This window comes from Aquarana catesbeiana, linkage group LG09, assembly GCF_042186555.1.
Source record: "Aquarana catesbeiana isolate 2022-GZ linkage group LG09, ASM4218655v1, whole genome shotgun sequence".
NCBI classification, from domain to species: domain Eukaryota; kingdom Metazoa; phylum Chordata; class Amphibia; order Anura; family Ranidae; genus Aquarana; species Aquarana catesbeiana.
Genome location: NC_133332.1, coordinates 15,697,521 through 15,717,088, shown reverse-complemented (window position 1 = coordinate 15,717,088; position 19,568 = coordinate 15,697,521). Strand labels below are relative to the sequence as shown.

Below are 19,568 nucleotides of genomic sequence, written 5' to 3'. Positions count from 1 at the left end.
CCACCCCTTCAACCTCTGCAGCAATGCTGGCAGCACTCATATGTCTATTTCCCAAAGACAATCTCTGGATATGACGCTGAGTACGTGACCTCAACTTCTTTGGTTGACCATGGAGAGGCCTGTTCTGAGTGGAACCTGTCCTGTTATACCGCTGTATGGTCTTGGCCACCGTGCTGCAGCTCAGTTTCAGGGTCTTGGTAATCTTCTTATAGCCTAGGCCATCTTTATGTAGAGCAACAATTCTTTTTTTCAGATCCTCAGAGAGTTCTTTGCCATGAAGTGCCATGTTGAACTTCCAGTGACCAGTATGAGAGAGTGAGAGCGATAACACCAAATTTAACACACCTGCTCCCCATTTACACTTGAGACCTTGTGACACTAACGAGTCACATGACATCGGGGAGGGAAAATGGCTAATTGGGGCCCAATTTGGACATTTTCACTTAGGGGTGTACTGACTTTTGTTGCCAGCGGTTTAGACATTAATGGCTGTGTGTTGAGTTATTTTGAGGGGACAGCAAATTTACACTGTTATACGAGCTGTACACTCACTACTTTACATTGTAGACAAGTGTCATTTCTTCAATGTTATCACATGAAAAGGTAGAAGAAAATGTTTACAAAAAATGTGAGGGGTGTACTTACTTTTGCCGTGCTGATCCCAAAATATACTAAAGCAGCCAGCACAGGATAAGCCTGTGTATGAACCAAACAATAAGGATTAAAGTGCCTTTTGTAATTACTGTGTCCATGTGAAAAACATATACATTGTAGCAAAGTGTCATTTTTGTGAGATACTGTATATATATATATATTAAAGGACAGGGGGACATCAGTTGTGTAATAAAAGAGTTTCCATCAGTGAAAGGTTTTCTTTACTGTAGGCTGTGGAATGTCAACCAAATGAGGTCACTAATGGTACACCATGTGGAAAAAATATGTGGACAAGTGACCATCACACCCTTCACCCCCCCATTGGTGGAGTTCAGGTGTCTCCAGAAAAGGGTACTGTTAATCTTCCGTCATACAAAGACATTTTAGACAATTGTGTCTTCCACCCTTTGTGGTAAGGCTTCATGTACACGGGATGTTTTAAAACCTCCCCTGAACGATTTAACTTGACAGATAGTAAACGGCGTTTAAAAACGTCAGTTTTGCCACGTTTACATGCCGCATTTAGGAGCGTTTCCTTTTTTTTCAAATAGTCAAAAATGTATCTCCACTAAAAATGCCTGTAAACGAAACGCGGCTAAATACAAGTTACCGAGTTTACAAGCTGTTACAGGCATCTGGCGTTTCAAATGCCTCTGAACATCCGTCCTGAACGCATTTTTTTTTATTTTCCAAAAAAATGCTTCTAAACTCAACTGCCTATTGATGACTATAAACGACCCTGTGTACATGTATTGATAAGATAACAGAGGAGAGTTCAGGGGCAGCTGAAGAAAAGGCCCAACTGCTCCTAAACGTCTGTTTACCAGCAGCAGTCTACATGAGGCCTTACAGTTTGGTGAAGACCCTTTTCTGTTCCAGCATGACTGTACCCCTGTGTACAAAGCTAGCTCATTAAAGACATGGGGTGACCAGTTTGGACCAGCTCCATAAAGACATGATGTGACCAGTTTGGACCAGCTCCATAAAGACATAGGTTGACCAGTTTGAACCTGCTCCATAAAGATATGGTGTGACCAGTTTGGACTAGCTCCATAGAGACATGGGGTGACCAGTTTGGACCTGCTCCATAAAGACATGATGTGACCAGTTTGGACTAGCTCCATAGAGACATGGTGGGACAAATTTGGGCCAGCTCCATAAAGACATAGGTTGACCAGTTTGGACCTGCTCCATAAAGATATGGTGTGACCAGTTTGGACTAGCTCCAAGGAGAGATGGTGTGACCAGTTTGGGCCAGCTCCATAAAGATATGGGGTGACCAGTTTGGACCTGCTCCATAAAGACATGGTGTGACCAGTTTGGACAAGCTCCACATGGTGGGACCAGTTTGGGCCAGCTCCACAAAGACATAGGGTGACCAGTTTGGACCAGCTCCATAAAGATATGGTGTGACCAGTTTGGACTAGCTCCACGGAGAGATGGTGTGACCAGTTTGGGCCAGCTCCATAAAGACATGGTGTGACCTGTTTGGACTAGCTCCATAGAGACATGGTGGGACCAGTTTGGGCCAGCTCCACAAAGACATAGGGTGACCAGTTTGGACCTGCTCTATAAAGACAAGGTGTGACCAGTTTGGACTAGCTCCATAAAGACATGGTGTGACCAGTTTGGGCCAGCTCCATAAAGACATAGGGTGACCAGTTTGGATTGGCTCCATAAAGACATGGGTTGACTAGATTGGATCAGCTACATAAAGACATGGTTTGACCAGTTGGGACCAGTTCCATAAAGACATAGTTTGACCAATTTGGTGTGGAGGAACTTGATTGTCCTGTCCTAACCTCAACCCTACTGAACACCTTTGGGATGAATTGGAATGCCAATGGTAAGCCAGGTCTTCTCATCCAACATCAGTACCTGATTTCACAAAATGGGCACAAATTCTTACACACACATTCCAAAATCGTGTGGAATGCCTTCCCAGGTGTGTGGAGGATGTTAAAGATACAAAGGGGGCAGCTTCATAATATTGACCATAGGGAAGGTAGGGAACTCCATATTAATGGCCATGGTTTTGAAATGGGATGTCCAGCAAGATCATTTAGGTGTGATGGTCAGGTAGGGTCTACAACCCTGTGGCCATATAAATTATCCAAAGGGGGGGGAGGGGTTCTTGTTCCCGTTCTCCTCTGGGCCAAACCTGTAGGACTTGTGAGAGGAAGAATTTGATGGACATTATAAAGTATATGTGTAGCCAAAACATTATTTTGGGTTTCGTTTGTCACTGGAACATTTATCCCCACTGAATGATTTTCTCCTTTTTCTGGTGACAATTGTACAATTTTGTATTTCCCTTAATTTTCTGTTTCCGTGACAATGGTAACCAGTAGAAACAGATGCGAGTCCGATAGTGAGGATTGTCATTTTTTTTTATTACATAGTTTCCCCAGTCTGGAAGAAATATGGATGGTGGATCGTTGGCCTCTCTCCAGGTGCTATGAATTATTTTCACCTTAGTTGGGTTGATGGAAAAATTCCCCCGAGGTTTATGAATGGGCAAGAGAGCCAATTCAATATTTTCTATGAGAATAATGATGAAAATTTTGTCCTTTAAAACAATATATATATGAATAGAACTAGGCATAGGGAACCACAAAGGACCGTCACATGTCCATTGCATAAAATAAATCCTATTATCCTTACCGATTTCTAGCGGTTCGACTTTCGCTCAAGGAGGAACGTCTGCGATGTCGTCATGCCCGGGGTCTCTTTGTAGTCATTCAGCAGCCTGAGGATGGGGTACTGGGTGCTGTATCTGTTATTACACATTCAGAAAATGTTATTTCAGGACTATGGGGGCTTTACAGAACCCAGAGAATTCCTCCTTCCTCTACAGCCCACCCTTCCTATCCGGGTATAGTGATAAGGGTGGAATCCGGGAGATTCTGTATAGGTTTTTCACTGGAACCCTGGGGAGATACTGGTTGACCACCAGTACAATAAAGCCAGCTACTCTGTATCATCCATTGCAATGGATTCTTTATGAACTACAAAACAGGTTACAGCAACAAGCTAACGCATTTCGGCCAAGGCCTTATAGCAGTGATGGCGAACCTTGGCACCCCGGATGTTTTGGAACTACATGTCCCATGATGCTCCACTACACTGCAGAGTGCATGAGCATCAGGGGAATTGTAGTTCCAAAACATCCGGGGCGCCAAGGTTCACCACAACTGCCTCATAGCAATATGCTAGGAGTAAGGCTTCGGCTGAAACGCGTTAAGTTATTGCTGTAACTTGTTATGTAGTAAATAGACATGTACAGAACAGAAACATTTGTTTCGTTTTGATTTGTTTTTAAAATAATTTCATTTAGTTAAATTTACATAGGTTGGACTTGATGGACTTTGCGCCTTGTTTCGTTTATTCGTTTTCAAAATCGATTCAAATTTATTCTATTCAACTTTTGCAAGATGGTTATATTCTATTGTTTTTTTTTATATTCTATTCTACTCTCTTCTTCCCTATTTTAATTTATTATATTTGAGATTTGAATATCTGAAGATGGTTAAATTCATTCTATTTTCTTATCTATTCTATTTTCTTATCTATTCAAAATTCAAATTATTTATATTCTTTCTATTCTACTCGAAATGCGATTCTTTTCTATTCTTTTCTATTCAAATTTATTCTATTCAAAGTTTGGAAGAAAGTTATATTCTTTGTATGTTATTCTTTTTTTTTTTTTACTCTATTCTTTTCTATTCTAATCAAGTCTATTCTAATTCAAGTGTATTCTATTTATTCTATTCGAAATTTGAATTTCAGAAGATGATTATAGTCTATTTTATCCTATTCTATTGTTCTTTTCTATTCTGTTCTATTCTTATTTTCAAACTCGATTTAATTCGAATCTCAGACGAAATTTTGTTTTGTTATTTCGGATTCGTTTAAATTTGTTACTATTGTAATTTGGAATTTTCTATTTTCATATCTATTCAAAATTTGAATTATTATATTCTTTCTATCCTATTCAAATTTATTCTATTCGAATTTTGGAAGAAAGTTATATTCTTTCCATTTTATTCTTTTTTTTTTTACTCTATTCTTTTCTATTCTATTCTAATTAAGTCTATTCTAATTCAAATGTATTCTATTCAAATTTATTCTATTTGAAATTTAAATTTCAGAAGATGGGTAGAGTTTATTTTATCCTATTCTATTCTTATTTTCAAACTCAATTTCATTCGAATCTCAGATGAAATTTTGTTTTGTTATTTCGGATTCGTTTAAATTTGTTACTATTGTAATTTGGAAATTTCTATTTTCTGATCTATTCAAAATTCAAATTATTATATTCTTTCTATTCTATTCTTTTCTATTCAAATTTATTCTATTCGAATTTTGGAAGAAAGTTATATTCTTTCCATTTTATTCTTTTATTCAATTTTTACATTTCTGATATGGGCCTCTTTATTTGGTGATAACTTTGTCATTACTTTAGATAACAAGTACTGATATTGTATGCAGATCTAAGGTGACGTCTATGAACTACCGAGAGTATAAGAAAATTAACATTAAAGTATTTGTGACCACATTAGTACAAAAGCCTATTTGGAACATACATAAGAAGTGCAACTAAATAAAAGATCACCTAAATATTTGGACTTTAAACACCCAGAATCTGATTTATTTTTTATGAGACCCATTTAGCTCTGAGTTCCCAGATCAGTACACCCACTGTCCCCATTTTGAGGGGTTCCCACAATCCCTGTGCTGAGTTCCCAGGTCTGTACACCCGCTGTGCCCATTATGAGGAGTTCCCACCATCCCTCTCCTGAGTTCCCAGGTCTGTACACCTGCTGTGCCCATTATAAGGGGTTCCCACCAACCCTGTACCGAGTTCCCAGGTCTGTACACCTGCTGTATCCATTATGAAGGGTTTCCCCCAATCCCTATGCTGAGTTCCCAGGTCTGTACACCTGCTGTGCCCATTATGAGGGGTTCTCACCATCCCTATGCTGAGTTCCCGGGTCTGTACACCTGCTGTACCCATTATGAGGGGTTCCCACCATCCCTGTGCCAAGTTCCCAGGTCTGTACACCTGCTGTGCCCATTATGAGGGGTTCCCACTATCCCTCTCTTGAGTTCCCGGGTCTGTACACCCGCTGTACCCATTATGAGGAGTTTCCACCATCCCTGTGCTGAGTTCCCGGGTCTGTACACCTGCTGTGCCCATTATGATTATTTTGGCTGGATTTGGGCTTTAAAAACTTTGACTTCCATTTGTTAGTGTGGACAGACATCTGGTTGCAATGATGTTGTGGAATGGGTGGGGGTGGGGGGTGCTGGGAGTTGTAGTCATCTGGATGGCGGTTCGTAGCTCTCCACTTACTTCCTTGTGATGATCTCCTGGGTGACGTTCTTCGACTCTCTCTGTGTGCGCAACCGGAGAAGTTCCTGCAGGAGACACAGAATTTAAAAATTGCCATCCTTCATATTCTGTTTTATCCAAAGAAAGTTCGTAAAACTTCTCAACTGCCGAGTCTCAACGTAAAAAGCTCCGGCCTGGCTTCCCGGGCAGGGCGGGGGAAGGGTTAGAACTCTTATTTATTACTGCTCTATTACATTCTATTAAATTCGTTATTTCCAAAAATTTCCGAATTTTTCAGTATCCGAAATTTTGGAACTTCCGACATTTCGGAAATTCGGAAATTTGGAATTTCGAAATTTCGGAAATTCGGAAATTTGGAATTTCGAAATTTCGAAATTTCGGAAATTTGGAATTTCGAAATTTCGGAAATTCGGAAATTTGGAATTTCGAAATTTCGAAATTTCGGAAATTTGGAATTTCGAAATTTCGGAAATTCGGAAATTTGGAATTTCGAAATTTCGGAAATTCGGAAATTTGGAATTTCGAAATTTCGGAAATTCGAAAATTCTAAATGAGGAAATTTGAAAATCCGAAAATAAGAATGAAAATCTGAAAATTCAAAAGAATGAAAATCCGAAAAACTTGAAAATCTGAAATAACTAACTAATAATAACTATTAAATTATAGGTATTGGAATTTCCTTTCAAATTTGGCTGTTAGTGAATGTAACGAGTACGAATTATCTGAAATAACGAATGCCATATCGAAAAGAATGGAACATAACGATCTAATTATAATAAATAGCAATAATAATAATAGTAATAAAACCTTTTTATTGTTATTTATTAATAATTTGTTCCATTCCATTTGTTTAGATGCGGCATTCATTATTTTGAATAATTCATAACTTCAGATAAATTTGTATTTGTTACGTTCACTAACAGCCAAATTTTAAAGGAAATTCCAATACCTATCATTTAATAGTCAGTTATTACTAGTTAGTTATTATTTAGAATTTTACTGATTTACTTTTTTTTTCAGATTTTCACATTTTCGGATTTTTGAATTTTTGAATTTCCGAATTTTTGAATTCCAGAAATTCGGAATTCGAAAATTCGGAAAAATTCTAAATTCAGAAATTTTGAAATTCGGAAAATCCTAAATTCAGAAAATTCGAAATTCTGAAATTTTGAAATTCAGAAAATCGGAAATTTGAAAATCGGAAATGTGAAAATCGCAAATTTGAAAATTCGAAAATTTGGAAATCCAAAATTTGAAAATCCGAATTTTCGGATTTCCCGATTTTCGAATTTCCGAAAAAAGCAAAAAACGAATGAAACGAAAACGAACACATTTTTTTGTCAGTGCACATGTCTAGTCCTCACCTCCTGCTGTCTCTTAATGAGCGAATCCCTCTCCTCCAGCGAGGACGTCAGCTCCATGAGCTTCATCTGCAGGTCGCTGCTGCTGCCTTGCTTCACCGTCACGTCGTGCTGGAACTTGGAGACCTGAGTCTGCAATACACGTCACATCAACGCGTTAGAATTTCCACATCTCACGGGGGAAAAGGGTCAGCTCACCCTCCCATTGTCAAGCCTTACCCGCAGGGTGCGGATCTCCTTGTCCTTCTCCTCTCGGAGGCTCTCGATCATCTCCTTGTAATGCCGGGTGATCTCGTCGGTCTTGGCCTGCAGCATGGGGTTGGAGACGGTTTCGGAGACCTGCGCGGAAAACACAAGACTCGTCAATCACAGGCTGTAACAATTACCGAACGCGTTACAGCTAAGAGAGCTACACAATTATAGAGAAAGGGAAAGAACACCTGGACAAGCAGTAGCTCACGTGTCATACAAAGCATTTAAAAAAAAAAAAAAAACACAATAACACTTTGGGGTCTATTTATAAAGCATTCGTTGGCCGAATGTTAAAAGCATTCATGCAAGGTGACCGAAACGTACCCATGTTATTTCTAGCAGTCTTAATTCCTATGTCGTTGTCTCCATCTAGTGGCCTAAATTCAGTATAGCTGCCTGAAACATCTCAATGAGAAATATACCACACATTGGCCACTAGATGGAGCTGACAACACAGCAATTGATCTACTAGGAAAAAATGATTGGGAAATTTCAGCAACCTTGCTAGAATACTTTATAAATAAACCCCTTTACAGTGGCGCCCCCGTCCATAAGGGGCGCAAGGGTTCCACCCCCCCAATCCATTTATCCGACCCCCTAATCTAAATGCAGGAAGCCGGACACATGGATTCCAATGTTTTTTTTGTTTTTTTTAAGCACATGATTAGAGCCGGAGGCTCTAATTGGCTTAAAAAAAGGGTGGGCTCGGGGCGCAGAGCACTGTGCCCTGAGCCCACCCAGTTGTATGACAATATTTGCTATTGTCTTCCTGATTCTCCACCTGGACAATCAGGAAGCGGGTCCTGAGACCCGATTGGCCGAAAGGAGGAGCAATCCCCCCCCCCAAAAAAAATATACAGGACCAGCCGTCGCCGCCCCTTTATATCTCCTCACCCAAAGGAAAAGTGAGAATATATATCTCACATAGTGCCGACGGCCCCCTCCTCCTCCTAGGTTATGAGATGAGGAGAAGGGGGGGTGTTATGTAGGTGAGATGTAGGAGAGCCGCTTAGAGTGACAACGCTGCTTCTCAATAGTGAGTGTTGTCACTCTAGGACAGGAAGTATGTAATGAAAAAGAAAACAAATGCGCCCCCCCCCCCCCCCCCCCATCTAAGGACTGATAAGCTGCAGTACATTTTTTATACACCTTAAATGTATAAACTCCAAGACTGGAGGAGAACCAATGCTGCGGGTAACAATACGCAGATCTCCCCCAACATAACCCGTCTCTTAGCTCAGAAACAAAAAACATGTCCGGAGGTCTCACCTGAATCCGCAGATTTTTGTTCTCCTGCTGCATGGCGTTCTTGGCGTACTCCAGCTCCTTCAGCCGGTAGTCTTTGTCGCTGTCGGCATTGCGCAGCGATGTGATGGTCTCCTCCACGCTGCGCAGCTTCATCTGACTCTCCTTCAGTTCTTGCTGGAGAGACAAAAGATGACAGAGCCGGGATTATGAGGGGGGGGGGCGTCCCTGGGACTGGGGTCACTTATGTACTTCTCTTAAAGTAGAACTCCGGCCATAACGTAGAGTTTTTATTCGTATGCCTGTATCCCACACATGGGACTGTCCAATCACACATCATCCTATCACATGGGGCTGTCCGATCACACATCATCCTATCACATGGGACTGTCCAATCACACACACAGTGTCAAATTACACAGTATCCTATCGCATGGGGCTGTTCAATCACATTGGTGTCCTATTACATGGGGCTTGTCCAATCACACAGTGTTCTATCGCATGGGGCTGTCCAATCACACAGTGTTCTATCGCATGGGGCTGTCCAATCACACAGTGTTCTATCACATGGGGCTGTCCAATCACACAGTTTCCTATCACATGGGTTTGTCCAATCACACAGTGTCCTATCACATGGGTTTGTCCAATCACACAGTGTCCTATCACATGGGTTTGTCCAATCACACAGTGTCCTATCACATGGGTTTGTCCAATCACACAGTGTCCTATCACATGGGGCTATCCAATCACACGGTGTCCTATCACATGGGGCTGTCCAATCACACAGTGTTCTATCGCATGGGGCTGTCCAATCACACAGTTTCCTATCACATGGGTTTGTCCAATCACACAGTGTCCTATCACATGGGTTTGTCCAATCACACAGTGTCCTATCACATGGGGCTGTCCAATCACACAGTGTCCTATCACATGGGTTTGTCCAATCACACAGTGTCCTATCACATGGGGCTGTCCAATCACACGGTGTCCTATCACATGGGGCTGTCCAATCACACAGTGTCCTATCACATGGGGCTGTCCAATCACATGGTGCCCTATCACATGGGGCCATCCAATCACACAGTGTCCTATCATATTGGCTTGTCCAATCACACAGTGTCCTATTACATGGGGCTGTCCAATCACACAGTGTCCTATCACATGGGCTTGTCCAATCACACAGTGTCCTATTACATGGGGCTGTCCAATCACACAGTGTCCTATCACATGGGTTTGTCCAATCACACAGTGTCCTATCACATGGGGCTATCCAATCACACGGTGTCCTATCACATGGGGCTGTCCAAGCACAGTGTCCTATCACATGGGTTTGTCCAATCACACAGTGTCCTATCACATGGGGCTGTCCAATCACATGGTGCCCTATCACATGGGGCCATCCAATCACACAGTGTCCTATCACATGGGGCTGTCCAATCACATAATGTCCTATCACATGGGCTTGTCCAATCACACAGAGTCCTATCACATGGGCTTGTCCAATCACACAGTGTCCAATCACATGGGCTTGTCCAATCACACAGTGTCCTATCACATGGGCTTGTCCAATCACACAGTGTCCTATCACATGGGCTTGTCCAATCACACAGTGTCCTATCACATGGGCTTGTCCAATCACATAGTGCCCTATCGCATGGGGCTGTCCAGTCACACAGTACCCTATCGCATGGGGCTGTCCAGTCACACAGTGTCCTATCACATGGGGCTGTCCAATCACACGGTGCCCTATCACATGGAGCTGTCCAATGACACAGTGTCCTATCACATGGGGATGTCCAAGCACAGTGTCCTATCACATGGGGCTGTCCAAGCACAGTGTCCTATCACATGGGGCTGTCCAAGCACAGTGTCCTATCACATGGGGCTGTCCAAGCACAGTGTCCTATCACATGGGGCTGTCCAAGCACAGTGTCCTATCACATGGGGCTGTCCAATCACATGGTGCCCTATCACATGGGGCCATCCAATCACACAGTGTCCTATCATATTGGCTTGTCCAATCACACAGTGTCCTATCACATGGGGCTGTCCAATCACACAATGTCCTATCACATGGGCTTGTCCAATCACACAGTGTCCTATCACATGGGCTTGTCCAATCACACAGTGTCCTATCACATGGGCTTGTCCAATCACACAGTGTCCTATCACATGGGCTTGTCCAATCACATAGTGCCCTATCGCATGGGGCTGTCCAGTCACACAGTACCCTATCGCATGGGGCTGTCCAGTCACACAGTGTCCTATCACATGGGGCTGTCCAATCACACGGTGCCCTATCACATGGAGCTGTCCAATGACACAGTGTCCTATCACATGGGGATGTCCAAGCACAGTGTCCTATCACATGGAGCTGTCCAAGCACAGTGTCCTATCACATGGGGCTGTCCAAGCACAGTGTCCTATCACATGGGGCTGTCCAAGCACAGTGTCCTATCACATGGGGCTGTCCAAGCACAGTGTCCTATCACATGGGCTTGTCCAATCACACAGTGTCCTATCACATGGGCTTGTCCAATCACACAGTGTCCTATCACATGGGCTTGTCCAATCACACAATGTCCAAACACAGTGTCCTATTACATGGGGCCTTCCAATCACACAGAGTCCAATCACATGGGGCTGTCCAATCACACAATGTCCAATCACATGGGGCTGTCCAATCACACAATGTCCAATCACATGGGGCTGTCCAATCACAGGCTGCCTTCTCATTGAGTGTCCAATCACACGCCATCTGTCCTATAAAGCACTGGCTGTACCTGCTGCTGGCGGTTCTTCTCTCTCAGGGAGGCCAGGATGGTCTCGTATTCTCTGATCTGGTCGTCTTTGAAGGTCAGATCTTTCTCCAGAGATTTTTTGGCAGTTTCTAATTTCTGTAAGAAGAAGAAAAACACTTTGTATCAGAGTTTCTACAGGAAGGAAATTGGCACTCAATGCAAAATAAGTAATTGCAGCCAATAAAAATTGATTTCCATTCATGTAATGTGTCCAGGTGCAGGGGGAGCACAAAACACAGGAAAGGTTACAGTGATCGACGGCATGAAATCCTACACCCTGATGGGCTTAGAACTTTGAGTTCTTTCATTACTTTCAGTTTTCAGGATGACATGGGCTGAGAATTTGAGCAATGAAATAAATCCCATTGGATTGGGGTGATCGGATGGTTTGTGGATTCCTATTGGGGGCAGGGATGAGATCATATAGATGTAGAATAGGAGTCCTACACATTTAGGACCCCACTGGCCAATAGACATGCCGACCGCTGGTCAGATCAAGTCAGCATGATGACTACAACCTTCACATGTCTATTACCACCTCTAGGGGAAGAGAGACATTCTTAAATTCAGGGTCAGAGCTCCGCCCCCTTGGTCTCTGCATTGGCTGGTGATGCCAGTAGGGGGCAGAGTTTTTATTCTTCTCTATGAGACACTATGAGATGGGATCGGAGAGGTGCGGGGTGTACAGGTGACCACAGGGGGCTCTTTGCTGTTCTTGATTAAACACGTGTTGAGATTTTAGTGTTTCCCAGCCCCCGTCTGCCCAGATATAAAAACACCCTTCTATTATAATAAATATTCCTAATTCATGTTCTCCTGGTCTGACCTGTTATACAAACTCCCACACTGCGATATCAATGACTGCATTGTGCCAAGGTTTCGGTACTCCTCCACCCAACACGCCCCACATGACCTGACACCCAGCATGTCTCCATGTGACCCCAAAACCCAAGAAATCTCACCTGACCCATGACACCCAGCATGTCCCCATATGACCCCAATATGTAGGGGACCTCACCTGACCCATGACACCCAAGATGTCCCCTCATGACCCCAATACCCAAGAGGCCTCACCTGACCACTACACCACACCCAGTATGTTCCCCATGACCCCGGCAATGAGGAAACCTCACCTGACCACGGCACCCAGAATACCCCCAGTACCCAGGAAACCCCACCTGACTGAAAAACCCAGCACAGCCCATATCACCCCCACACTCAAGACAGTTCTCCTTACTGGGACACCCAGCACACTCCATGGGACCCCAAAACCCAGCACACCTTACCTGACATTCAGTGTGCCCCACATGACCCAGAAACACAGTACGCCCCACGTGACCCTGACACTCAGCATGCTCCATATAACCCTAAACCCAGTACACACCTGACACACTATTCACCCCACCTGACTCCAATACTCAGCTAACCCTACACTCAGTATACCTCACCCGACCCCATCACCCAGCTCACCCTACACTCAGTATACCTCACCCGACCCCATCACCCAGCTCACCCTACACTCAGTATACCTCACCTGACCCCATCACCCAGCTCACCCTACACTCAGTGTAACTCACCTGACCCCAACACCCAGCTCACCCTACACTCAGTATACCTCACCTGACCCCATCACCCAGCTCACCCTACACTCAGTATACCTCACCTGACCCCAACACCCAGCTCACCCTACACTCAGTATACCTCACCTGACCCCATCACCCAGCTCACCCTACACTCAGTATACCTCACCTGACCCCATCACCCAGCTCACCCTACACTCAGTATACCTCACCTGACCCCATCACCCAGCTCACCCTACACTCAGTGTACCTCACCCGACCCCAACATCCAGCTCACCCTACACTCAGTGTACCTCACCTGATCCCATCACCCAGCTCACCCTACACTCAGTGTACCTCACCTGACCCTAACACACAGCTCACCCTACACTCAGTATACCTCACCTGACCCCATCACCCAGCTCACCCTACACTCAGTATACCTCACCTGACCCCAACACCCAGCTCACCCTACACTCAATGTACCTCACCCGACCAACATCCAGCTCACCCTACACTCAGTGTTCCTCACCTGATCCCAACATCCAGCTCACCCTACACTCAGTGTTCCTCACCTGACCCCAACATCCAGCTCACCCTACACTCAGTGTTCCTCACCTGACCCCAGCACCCAGCTCACCCTACATTCATGGTACCTCACCCGACCTTAACACATAGCTCACCCTACACTCGGTGTACCTCACCCGACCCCATTACCCAGTTCATCCTACATTCATGGTACCTCACCCGACCCTAATGCCGCGTACACACGGTCGGACTTTTCGTCTACAAAAGTCCGACAGCCTGTCCGACAGACTTCCGACGTACCTTCGGCGGACTTGCGGCAGACTTTCTTACGAACGGACTTGCCTACACACGACCACACAAAAGTCCGACGGATTCGTACGTGATGACGTACACCGGACTAAAATAAGGAAGTTCATAGCCAGTAGCCAATAGCTGCCCTAGCATGGGTTTTTGTCCGTCGGACTAGCACACAGACGAGCGGATTTCGGGGTCCGTCGTACTTACGACGTAAAGATTTGAAGCATGTTTCAAATCTAAAGTCCGTCGGATTTGAGGCTAAAAAAGTCCGTTGAAAGTCCGGAGAAGCCCACACACGATCGGATTACCAGCCAGCTTTAGTCCGTCAGCGTCCGTTGGACTTTTGTAGACGAAAAGTCCGACCGTGTGTACGCGGCATAACACACAGCTCACCCTACACTCAGTATACCTCACCTGACCCCATCATCCAGCTCACCCTACACTCAGTGTGCCTCACCTGACCCCAACATCCAGCTCACCCTACACTCAGTATACCTCACCCGACCCCATCACCCAGCTCACCCTACACTCAGTATACCTCACCTGACCCCATCACCCAGCTCACCCTACACTCAGTGTGCCTCACCTGACCCCAAAATCCAGCTCACCCTACACTCAGTATACCTCACCCGACCCCATCACCCAGCTCACCCTACACTCAGTATACCTCACCTGACCCCATCACCCAGCTCACCCTACACTCAGTATACCTCACCTGACCCCAACACCCAGCTCACCCTACACTCAGTGTACCTCACCTGACCCCAACACCCAGCTCACCCTACACTCAGTATACCTCACCTGACCCCAACACCCAGCTCACCCTACACTCAATGTACCTCACCCGACCAACATCCAGCTCACCCTACACTCAGTGTACCTCACCTGACCCCATCACCAAGCTCACCCTACACTCAGTGTACCTCACCCGACTCCAACATCCAGCTCACCCTACACTCAGTGTAACTCACCCGACCCCATTACCCAGTTCACCCTACATTCATGGTACCTCACCTGACCCTAACACACAGATCACCCTACATTCAGTATACCTCACCTGACCCCATCACCCAGCTCACCCTACACTCAATGTACCTCACCTGACCCCATTACCCAGCTGACCCTACACTCAGTGTACCTCATCTGACCCTAACACACAGCTCGCCCTACACTCAGTATACCTCACATGACCCCATCACCCAGCTGACCCTACACTCAGTGTACCTCATCCGACCCTAACACACAGCTTACCCTACACTCAGTATACCTCACCTGACCCCATCACCCAGCTCACCCTACACTCAATGTACCTCACCTGACCCCATCACCCAGCTCACCCTACACTCAGTGTACCTCACCTGACATCACCCAGCTGACCCTACACTCAGTGTACCTCATCCGACCCTAACACACAGCTCGCCCTACACTCGGTGTACCTCATCTGACCCCATTACCCAGTTCATCCTACATTCATGGTACCTCACCCGACCCTAACACACAGCTCACCCTACACTCAGTATACCTCACCTGACCCCATCATCCAGCTCACCCTACACTCAGTATACCTCACCCGACCCCATCACCCAGCTCACCCTACACTCAGTATACCTCACCTGACCCCATCACCCAGCTCACCCTACACTCAGTGTGCCTCACCTGACCCCAAAATCCAGCTCACCCTACACTCAGTATACCTCACCCGACCCCATCACCCAGCTCACCCTACACTCAGTATACCTCACCTGACCCCATCACCCAGCTCACCCTACACTCAGTGTACCTCACCCGACCAACATGCAGCTCACCCTACACTCAGTGTACCTCACCTGACCCCAACACACAGCTCACCCTACACTCAGTGTACCTCACCTGACCCCAGCACCCAGTTCACCATACACTCAGTGTACCTCACCCGACCCCAACACCCAGCTCACCCTACACTCAGTATACCTCACCTGACCCCAACACCCAGCTCACCCTACACTCAGTATACCTCACCTGACCCCATCACCCAGCTCACCCTACACTCAGTATACCTCACCTGACCCCAACACCCAGCTCACCCTACACTCAGTATACCTCACCTGACCCCATCACCCAGCTCACCCTACACTCAGTATACCTCACCTGACCCCAACATCCAGCTCACCCTACACTCAGTATACCTCACCTGACCCCATCACCCAGCTCACCCTACACTCAGTATACCTCACCTGACCCCATCACCCAGCTCACCCTACACTCAGTGTACCTCACCTGACCCCATCACCAAGCTCACCCTACACTCAGTGTACCTCACCCGACCCCAACATCCAGCTCACCCTACACTCAGTGTAACTCACCCGACCCCATTACCCAGTTCACCCTACATTCATGGTACCTCACCTGACCCTAACACACAGCTCACCCTACATTCAGTATACCTCACCTGACCCCATCACCCAGCTCACCCTACACTCAATGTACCTCACCTGACCCCATGACCCAGCTGACCCTACACTCAGTGTACCTCATCCGACCCTAACACACAGCTTACCCTACACTCAGTATACCTCACCTGACCCCATCACCCAGCTCACCCTACACTCAATGTACCTCACCTGACCCCATCACCCAGCTCACCCTACACTCAGTGTACCTCACCTGACCCCATCACCCAGCTCACCCTACACTCAGTGTACCTCACCTGACCCCAAAATCCAGCTCACCCTACACTCAGTATACCTCACCCGACCCCATCACCCAGCTCACCCTACACTCAGTATACCTCACCTGACCCCATCACCCAGCTCACCCTACACTCAATGTACCTCACCTGACCCCATCACCCAGCTGACCCTACACTCAGTGTACCTCATCCGACCCTAACACACAGCTTACCCTACACTCAGTATACCTCACCTGACCCCATCACCCAGCTCACCCTACACTCAATGTACCTCACCTGACCCCATCACCCAGCTCACCCTACACTCAGTGTACCTCACCTGACCCCATCACCCAGCTCACCCTACACTCAATGTACCTCACCCAACCCCAATATCCAGTGCACTCTACCTATCCACCCAGCTACAGCCTTTCATCCTATAGACATCCAGACCTGCATCTAGATTTATTTTTGGAGCAAACTAAAATGTGCTTCACCCAAAATACAGAACTAGGAGAAGACAGGAATGGGAAAGACAAATACGAGGCACCTTTCCTGTGCCTGCAGATCTTTGGTCCAAATACAATGACCACATTGCTGCCAATCACGTTTGTATAAGACTGAGTACACCGGTGGTATCACTACTTACATTCAGATCATCCTGTAAGTGTCCCAGTTCCTCCCGCAGGCTGCTGAAGGTCGCCAGAACAAGTTTCATCGACTTATCTGAGGTCTGCCTCATCTAACCATGGAATGAAAAAGACAATCAGTGTAAAAAATCAATATATACAGTATATATAGGCAAGAAAGAAAATAATAGAAACTAACCAAATAAAAAAAAAAAAAAAAGAATATTTTGTGTTCTCTGCGGAGTCTCACCTGTAGCAGGTAGCGAATTTGCTGTTTGGTGAGTTCAGAGACGCCTTTTGGGATCAGCGATTCGATGTCTTCCTACAAGAGAGAAAAGAGAAGAACTGGGCGTCACACAGCCAATCATCACAGAGGAGATCCAGGAACCGAACCAAAATGGATCTTCATCAGTTACAATCAGGGCCATTGATCATTTATTAAGTCATCGAAAAAACTGTACATTACATATCAGGGTGAGTAGGGGGTTATTACACAAATTTGTGTAGCTATTGGCGACAACAAGTGTCAGTTTAATATCAGAAGTGAATAGAGAGTTCGAGGTCCCAGCCATAGGTGTGCGCAGCCTATTGCATTAGGGTGTGCACCCTTGTTGGAAGGCAACATGGTCTAATGTCATATTTCTGGAGTTTCTACATATCTGTTTCCTATTCCCAAAGATCAGCTATGCTGATACTTGCAGTTTCATGGCTTTAACTGCTAAAGGTTTGAGTTTCTTTCTGGTTGATACAACCAAGCATTTGCTTTCCTGGGGGGGCGGTCTGGAATGTCTCTCTCAGCTCTTGGCTCCGGAGCGTCTGTTGCTATAACACAAACTTGAAAGGGACCATAGCTGACAAGATGATTGATGAATGTCATGCTGCAGAAGATCAAAAGGCATTGAAGATTGACATGGACAATGCTGCCCCCAAAGCCTAAAATACAGCAGGACGGACAGTGATATAATCTGTTAAGGAGGACTGTCTACTGATTCGTCAAAAGTCTAGATGGGATGGCATTGGGGTTGGGTTTGGATGGTGTATGATCGAAGTATAAAAGACTGAACGAGTGAGAAAGCTATCTCTCTGTCTCTACCCTTATCACTCTTGGCTTGTGCCTGGGCCGCATGGCTCTATCCACCATTTTGAGCCACATGGCTCTCTCTTTGTCATCCGAGTCAAGCCTGACGATACAAAGCCTCGAGGAAAGCATGGTGATAAGTATCTTTGATATTCTTGTATTATGTGTTCTGTTGGTATATGTTTCTAATATCTTTTAGTACTTTCATGTTAATGTTTCCTATTTTCTTGGGAAATAAATAAGACTTTGTTTTATTAAGCAGTGTGCTTGGTTTCATAGCTAACCTTGTATTATTGTGATATCAACATTAATGTGATCAGAGTTTTAATAGACCAGCTAACTATAGGAATAGACAAGTTACTACATAGGTGCAATAAATAGAGGAAGTCCGTCACCACCCTCGAATAATATTTATTTGCATCCAATTACTTCAACCCCAAAGCTCATACCTTTCTCTGCAGCCTCAGCTGCACTGCACAGTGAATGAATGGGAAGTGCTTGGTGCTGAGCAGCTTCCTGTTCATTCACAAACCGAAGCATAGTGAATAGTTTACTATGCTTCAGCTATGATTGAACATAGTGAGTGAGTATGTTCAAAAAGGAAGGGGCCGATGAATGATATATTGATTAGCCCCTTCCCCCACTTTCCATCCTGAAATACCAGCCACAGCAGCAGGGGGGAAAGGAGAGGAAAGAAGGGAAGCCAGCAGCACTGGGGTGGGAGGGCACAACATGAGGGGAAGCCGGGGCAGTAGGGGGAATCGGGCACAGCACAAAGTGATTAGGGTGTGCCCAAGCATACCTCCTGCGCATGCCTATGGTCCCAACACACTTCTTCTGAAGAGCTGCGGCAGTGGCATTATTATTTGTATTATTATTATTAATAACAATAATTATTATTATTATTATTATTATTATTATTAATAACAATAATTATTATTATTATTTCTATTTTTGTTGTTTTGTTATCCACTTCATCTCCGGAAGATTTACCTCTCTTAATGACCAGGTAAGACAATAGTGCGGTCATGCAACGCTGTATCCAGACTATATTTATGTCATTTTTTCCCCACAAACAGAACTTTCTTTTTGATGGTATTTTATTACCTCTGATTTATTTTTTTTTTTGCGCTATAAACAGAAGACTACGAATTTTGAAAA

The 19,568-nt window shown here is 45.2% G+C and overlaps 1 protein-coding gene across 1 annotated transcript in view; it reads right to left on the bottom strand.

Moving 5' to 3' along the window:
• The window catches only part of POF1B (POF1B actin binding protein), a gene marked incomplete in the record, with an annotated part of 138,138 nt that overhangs the window by 3,008 nt on the left and 115,562 nt on the right, over positions 1–19,568 (bottom strand). The window contains 8 exon segments of the mRNA XM_073598127.1: positions 3,319–3,430; positions 6,011–6,075; positions 7,375–7,503; positions 7,591–7,710; positions 8,893–9,045; positions 11,652–11,765; positions 17,350–17,442; positions 17,580–17,651. Coding sequence (XP_073454228.1) covers positions 3,325–3,430; positions 6,011–6,075; positions 7,375–7,503; positions 7,591–7,710; positions 8,893–9,045; positions 11,652–11,765; positions 17,350–17,442; positions 17,580–17,651 — 852 coding nt within the window.